Source organism: Myotis brandtii, unplaced genomic scaffold, assembly GCF_000412655.1.
Source record: "Myotis brandtii unplaced genomic scaffold, ASM41265v1 scaffold355, whole genome shotgun sequence".
Classification (NCBI taxonomy): domain Eukaryota; kingdom Metazoa; phylum Chordata; class Mammalia; order Chiroptera; family Vespertilionidae; genus Myotis; species Myotis brandtii.
The window spans coordinates 126,814-134,543 of record NW_005363642.1 but is presented as its reverse complement, the minus strand read 5'-3'; the positions used below and the strand labels follow the sequence as shown (position 1 = coordinate 134,543).

The 7,730-nt window shown below is 47.0% G+C and overlaps 1 protein-coding gene across 1 annotated transcript in view; it reads left to right on the top strand.

Annotated features, from left to right (window-relative positions):
* The window catches only part of SNX29 (sorting nexin 29), a 353,151-nt gene that overhangs the window by 244,219 nt on the left and 101,202 nt on the right, over positions 1-7,730 (top strand). Inside the window, exon 18 of the mRNA XM_014544165.1 lies at positions 7,088-7,194. Coding sequence (XP_014399651.1) covers positions 7,088-7,194 — 107 coding nt within the window. The remainder of the gene's footprint in view (positions 1-7,087; positions 7,195-7,730) is intronic.

Sequence of the window (7,730 nt, the reverse complement as noted above, 5' to 3'; positions counted from 1 at the left end):
CCAGCCACCCTGTCCTCCATTGGGGTGGGAGAGGCCAATCCGGGGAGGGGCTGGGGGGAGGAGCTGCGGGAGGTTGGCCAGTTGGCTCCATCCCCAATTGGGCCAGGTTTGCTAGCTGCAGTGGGCGTCATAGCGACCGGTCGTTCTGGTTGTTACAGCGTTGTGGTCACTGGCTTTTTATATGTATAGACTAGGGGCCCGGTACACAAAAATTTGTGCACTCCGGGGGGGTCCCTCAGCCCGGCCTGTGCCCTCTTGCAGTCTGGGACCCCTTGGGGGATGTCCACTTGCCAGTGGGGAGCAGGCCTAAGCTGCAGTCGGACATCCTTAGTGCTGCTAAGGAGGCGGGAGAGGCTCCTGCCACCACTGCTGTGCTGGCAGCCGTCAGCCTGGCTTGTGGCTGAGCAGAGCTCCCCCTGTGGGAGCACACTGACCACCAGAGGCAGTTCCTGCATTGAGTGTCTGCCCCCTGGTGGTCAGTGTGTATCATAGAGACCAGTCATTCTCAGTTGTTCTGCTGTTAGGGTCAATTTGCATATTACCCTTTTATTATATAGGATAGAGGCCTGGGGCACGGGTGGGGGCCGGCTGGTTTGCCCTAAAGGGGGTCTCGGATCACGGTGGGGGTCCCGCTGGGGTGCCTGGCCAGCCTGGGTGAGGGGCTGAGGGCCGTTTTCAGGCTGGCCACAACCTCTTCAGGGTGGGGGTCCCCACTGGGGTGCCTGGCCAACCTGGGGGAGAGGCTAATGGCTGTTTGCAGGCTGGCCAAGCCCCCCAGCGGGGACCCTCACCCCATGGGGGTGTGGCCAGCCTGGGTTAGGGGCTGAGGGCCCTTTTCAGGCTGGCCACACACCCCCTGCGACCGAAGCTCCCAGCCTCTCCTTTTTTTCTTTTTTTTCTTTTCCTGGGATTTATTTATCTTCTATAATTGAAACTTTGTAGCCTTGAGCGTAGCCCAGGACCAGTCAGGGCATGCGGGAAGCTTGGCTTCCTCCATCGCTGGGGGCAACCCAAGCCTCCTGCTTGCTCCAACTCTGTGGCCACTGCCATCTTAGTTGGGTTAATTTGCATACTCACTCCTGATGGACCGGTGGGCCTGACTGGTGGGCGTGGCCTGGGCGTGGCTTCAGCATAGCAGAGGAACAGTTAATTTGCATGTTTCTCTTTTATTATATAGGATGTCATATATGGAATAGAAGTTTCTGATGTGCTCGTTAAAGCTGCAGGAGCCTGAACCAAGGCAGCAGGCAGTCACATAGTTGCAGGGGAAGGTTGACTGGCTAGTTTCTGAGAGACCTGCTATAAATTCCTGACTGTCCCAGATCTGTCTCCAGGTGTGAGGTCAAAAATCTGATGTATGCACCTGCCTCCTTCGGTGCAGAAGACTGTGGATTTCTCTTACATGTGCCCACAGAAGCCTGGGGCCTGAGGGCAGAGGCCAGTGGCTTGATGTCCAAAGACATGTGCAGACATCCCGCATGGCCATCTCTTTCTACCCAGCAGACCTGTGGTAGAGGAAGGAAGCCCAGGTCAGGCAGGATCAGAAGGTCAGGTGGGCAGCACAGTCGGCTGTGCTGTGTGTTACACTCCAGTTACTCCTTCAGTGGGCCTTAGCACCAGGCTCTGCTCACCGGCTGCATCCAGCTTCATGGTGGGGCGCCCGCCCTGCTCTGAAGGGCATTGCTGTTATCTTAACGAACTTTGTAAATCTCATTTCTTTGTGCGCCTCCTCTCAAATTCTGTTTTCTACTAACATCAAACTTAGTTAGCTCTTTAAAAGTCAAACTTTTGTACATAACTTATTGTAAAAGACTTGATGCTTCTAGCCATCACCCTTCCCCATTTCCCACTCCCCACAGGCAACTGCTATAAACTTTTTGTTGTTGTTGTTAATCCTCACCTGAGGATATTTTTTCCCATTGGTTTTTTAGAGAGAGTGGAAGGAGGTGGGGAAAGGAAAACAAAACATCCATGTGATAGAGACACACATCAATTGATTGCCTCCCACATGGGCCCCCACTTGGGTCGGGGATTGAACCTGCAACCCAGGTACATTCCCTTGACCAGGTATTGAACCCGCGACCCTTCAGTGTGCGGGCTGAAACTCAGTATGCTCACACTGAGTCATGCCGGCCAGGGCACTGCTTTAAACCTTTTAACCAATTCTTTTGGTAGTTACCTTGATATCTCTGAATAACGTGTCTGTTGCCACTTGTTGATTTCTCCACTGTAGGTGCTATTTATCGATTTCCCTCTGTGGAATATGATGATTAGCTTTCTTTGATCTTTCCGCCCCCACAAAACACACACACACCTCCAGCACAGACATATAATCTTTTTGGTTCGATCCCTGGTCCATGATTACATTATTATGACTCTGAAAATGCCATCCAGCTGAGCTGTGAGGTACATAATCATTATTTTTGCACAGCTTTTTTATTTCTTTTGAGTTAATACTTATCATTTTATTTTAACTTGGTTGATGTCCTATGTACTTAATACTAATTCATCTCCAAATGCTCTCTTAGTTATGTAGATTTCCTCAGTATGCTCACACTGAGGCAGCTGTCACACCTGGGATCCTCTGGCCTCTGTGGCTGGAAGCCTGGCCGCTCTGTGACCCTGCTCCCCCCACTTCACTGCTGCCATTGCCACAGGGGCCACTGCTGCAATTGGTTTTACCAATTCATATACCATACAAGTACTCAATTCAGGGTGTTTCGGTATATTCACAAGATTGTGTAACTATCATCACTATCAAATTTCAAAACACTTTATCACCCCCAAAAGAAGTCCTATGGTACTCAATTGCAATCATTCCCCATCCCTTCTTCCCATCCCTGGAAGCCAATATTTTTTTCTCCTTTTAAACATTTTGTATAAATGGGATCATGAAATACGAGGCTTTTTGTATCTGGCTTCTTTCACTTAGCATGATGTTTTTAAGGCTCATGTGTGTGTAGCATGTACTAGTACCCCATTCTTTTTTATGGCTGAATACTATTCCATTGTATGGCTAGACCCCATTTTCTTTACCCATCAGTTGCCTGTGATGGCTGTATATGTTGTTTTTACTTTTGAGCAGTTATGAATGATTTTCTCACTCATGTTAGTGTTGGGCCCCCTATTTCTTGGAATCTCTGTTTTCCTGTAACTAGATTTCTTCTCTTTTCTAGTTATTGAGAGGTTGTGTATCTGCAAGTGTCTTCACCTGCTTCTCACGTGGTCTGGTGTGGTGCATCATTCTAGCTTGGAGAGCCTTCCTTGGAGGACAGCGATGGTGTCACTCATTGCTTTCCAGCCCACAGCCTGCAGTTCAGAAACCCCGTGCCGTTTCCCATTTCCCTCTGCTGCAGAATTCTGCCTTCCCACTGGAGCTCTGTGCCCTCTCTTTATCTCCATGCTGAGACCTCACCGCGAGGTGTGAGAGCACGGCGTGTCCTCCTGCTGCCGCCCTCGGAGCTCCCCCAGCTCAGCTCTCCTGTCTCCTGGTTCCGGAGCATTTCTGGAATTATATCTTTGTTTTCGTCCTCTCTGTGTTATGTCTTCCCCACTCTGCGTTTTTTAACTCTTCTCATGCGGTAACTCTTCATTTCATTTCTTGTTTTCCGTTTCATACCCTTTGGCTCTATTTTCTAGACATTTTCTTACCTCCTGGTCTTTACTGGTATATCTAGTTTCCCTTTGGCTATCACAGTTTGGCTCTCCAAAAGAGCTTTTTCGCTCTCTCTGTGTTATTTTTTTCTCCTTTTAAAATAAATATTGCTCTATTATTGTTTCTCAGCTACACCATCTCCTCTCTCTCTCTGGGAATATTACTAATAGCTTGCTCTTGAAGTGTACTTCTCCCTAAATTGTTTCTCTTTCCGATGAGTTATTTTTCTCTGTCTGGTTATGCTGGTCCCTGTCTTTCCAACTTAGGTGCTCGTCTCAAGTGGAAGGTGATTCTGGCTGTCTATCAGAGGCAGGCGTGGGGACTAAAACACTGATTTAGAATCTTTCATCATTTCCTGGGGGTGATCTGGCTCTGCTGTTTCACTGGAGAGACCCTCCTCCCCCAAATTGATCTCTTCATATCTTTCCCCTCCAGTTAGTTAGATTTATAGGAAAATACTTTCTCTTCCTTTGCTTACAAGTATAGGTTGGCTGCCAGCTATTCTGGGAATGGGAGACTTGGGGAGAGGGGAAGAGGAGGTAGAACCTTGAAATCAGTGTGTTTTATTTATGTCCCTGTTTTCCATAAGATACCTTTGTCTTTAACTTAGTCCAAACCTACGGTTTTACCTTTTCCGGAGAAGGAACCCTAGTCTCCAGTTACATTCCTCTGAGCCCCGTGCTCCTTCCCACTCCCCGAAGAGCCTGGTGCTAGTGATCGCTTGGCCTTTTGCGAATTGTTCCGTTCTTATAAGATGGTGTTTGGTGTTGTTCACTCAAATAAGAATGACATTTTCTCCGGTCCAGTTACCTACTTGCTTCTTAGCTTCTAAAATTCGATTGTCTTGTTTCTTCTCTCATTCTCTTTCTCTTTAAGGTCGTGAGGCCTTTAGAAAGGACTTTTAAATTGGTATTTTAGTGGGATTCTGAGAAGATGTGAATGTAAATTAGTGTGTCAGTCTGTCAACTTTACCTGGAAGTCCTTTACAGTTTTTTTAAGCACCTATTTCAGGCTTTAGGTTGTTGTTTGATCACTCCCTATGGTAGGGGTGGAGCTGTAGTCACCACCTGGGTGGGAACAACTTAGGATTTCATCCTTGTGTGCTCCCTGTTGTCACTCAGGGGCTTGCTGCCTCTGTGGGCTCTAACCAGCTGTGATCTGGTGGAGGCTTAGCGAGGGGGCTGGAGTGGAGCCACAGGGCAGTTCAGGCTCAGCGACCCTCATTTTTGCCCAGCCTTTGCCCACTTCACTGTCTGCCTTGGTGCCACTGCCTTTCACCCATCCCCTCGTCTCTCAGATCCCAGTCACTGCCCGGCTGGCCTTAGGTTTCTCCTTTGCCTCATGGCCACCTCATCACACTGTGCTGGGCTCCCAGGGGCTTCACCTCGCAGACACCTGGAAGCTGGATCTGCACAGTCGTTGCTCGTTTCCAACTTGGGCTGGTCCATGTTCTTACTGCCGCCACTGGGTCTTTTTCTTAACTGCTGGGGCAGCTCTTTCCTGTTCTTGTTCTACTTTTATTGCAATTATCTGGCTCAATCCCAGCTTTTATTTATTTACTCCTCTCTATAAAGTAAACATATATGGGCATATACCTAAAAGTAGAAATACCTATTGGTGTCAGCCGTGTTAATTTTTTTAATGGAAGTTTTTCTTTTAACTTTTAAATTTTACACAGTAAAGCCCTCCAGGTTGATCCAGGCTGTTCTGTTGGCTGTTTAGAGAGCACGGAGCATTCTGTGTTCAAGAGCATTTACTGAATTGCTTTGTTTTGACTTGGTCTGGGCCTAAGTCAAACCCCTCCTACTCCCTTGAACCCTTTGACTGTCTTCCCTGCTTTCAATGTCCAACCTCTGCAAAGGCCAGCGCCCTAATTCAAGCCTCTATTGTATCTTACGTGGACTAATGCTGCATGGTGTTTTCTTCTTACCCCTCCATCTACCCTCTATCTAGTCATCGAACACATCAAATATTTACAGAGAATGTACCACCCCCTACAATACTTAAGACAGACTCAAGTCCCGCCTCTCCATCATTCAGTCTTCCTAAAACATTGTTTTACAAACATCACTGCACATGCAAAGCCTTTAATGTCTACTCATTAAAGCCACAGCTTCTTCACCTGACCTCCATGTCCTTCCTCTCCTCTCAACTTCACCTCTCAACACCCTGCCAGTTCCTGCGCTCACCTGGGAGCCAGTCTCTCTATGCATTGCCATTGTGCACTGGTTTTAGAGTTTTTCCAGCGCTTTCACTCTAAGTACAGTTTATTAGTGCCAACTTTTATTGGTTCCACGTGCACTCTGACCCCCACTACCAGTTCACTTGGATCTAGGCAGGCACAGCCTCACAGGAAAACTTTTTATTGGGGGAAAAAACACATTTGACCTGTGTAAAGGATTCAAGTATAGTCTCTTCTGTCTTCTAGCCCACTGTCTGTTTCCCCCTGGAATGTGCATCTGTCTCTAGGACAGTTCTTCCATTTTTAAATATGTGTTATCATTTACTTTATTGCACTGTTCCATTGGGTGGAAATGTCGCAATGTTGAAGTAATTAGTAATTGTGATTCTTTTTCCCTTAAAAAGAGCTTTTTCTCTGGAAAATCTACTTGGAAAAGAATATATATATCTTCACCTGAGGTCAGGTGAAGAAGCTGTGGCTTTAATGAATAGTCATTAAAGGCTTTGCATGTGCAGTGATGTTTGTAAAATAATGTTTTAGGAAGACTGAACGATGGAGAGGCGGGACTTGAGTCTTTCTTAAGTATTGTAGGGGGTGGTATATTCTCTGTAAATATTTGATGTGTGCGATGACTAGACAGAGGGTAGATGTGTGTACACACACACACACACACACACACACACACACACATACACATATTAGTGGCCTGGTGCACGGGAGGAGGGGGGGTTCCCCCAGCCCAGCCTGCACCCTCTCCAATCGGGGACATCCCTCTCTCACAATCTGGGACTGCTGGCTCCTAACCACTCGCCTGCCTGCCTGATTGCCCCTAACTTCCACTGCCTGATTGCCCCCAACCCCTCTGCCTGCCTGCCTGATCGCCCCTAACTGCCCTCCCCTGCCAGCCTGATCTCGCCCCTAACTGCTCTCCCCTGCTGGCCTGATGCCCCTTAACTGCCCTCCCCTGCTGGTCTGGTCGCCCCCAACTGCCCTCCCTGCCAGCCTGATTGCCTCTAACTGCCTCTGCCTCGGCCCCCACCACCATGGCTTTGTCCAGGAGGAAGTCAGACGTCCGGAAGATGGCCGGTTGACCCAGTCTAATTAACATATTATCCTTTTATTAGTATATGTGTGTGTGTATGTGTGTGTATATATATGTGTGTGTGTGTGCGCGTATATATTTTTTTTTCTGGAAGAATAATGTTTGATTACTGTTAAAATATTTATGGAATGTCTTTTTTTCCCTAAAGTGGTACCCAACCTTTGGAATGTCGATGGAGAAGTCACTGTTGCCGAGCAGAAGCCGGGAGAAGTTGCTGAGGAACTAGCGAGCTCCTATGAAAGGAAGCTCATCGAGGTAAGGCTTGGTGTCTGTGCCTTTATCACTGATGTTGGCTGCCTTGGGGACTTCCCAGGAATAGGCCCAGCCTGCTAAACATTTGTTAGCAAAACAGCCAAAGCACTGCACTTGATAAAGAAAGGTAAGAGCTGATTCTTTGAAACATATTATTTACTTGAAAATTTGGGTACTTTTGGCCAGGAAATAAGAAAGACATAAATATGTAATGTTAAAAATAAGAAAACATATCTACCCTTGGATTTGGAGAGAATATCACATACAACTTTGGGCTGACAAATGTGAAAATATGGATGAAATGGACTATTTTATTTTCTAAGATAACATTTCTAAGATAACAAAATTGATTGATGATGAGGCAAACTGCCTGAAGGGTACCAAAAAACTGGTGGAAGAAAGTTATAAAAGTAATTAAACAACTGTTTCCCTGGAAGGTAGCAAGCCTGGATGGTTTTATGGTGGTTTCTAGGAAACCCTTCAAGCCTGCCGAAAAGCCCTTTGTTATTTATATTTCCTTAAAGCATAACTATGGATAT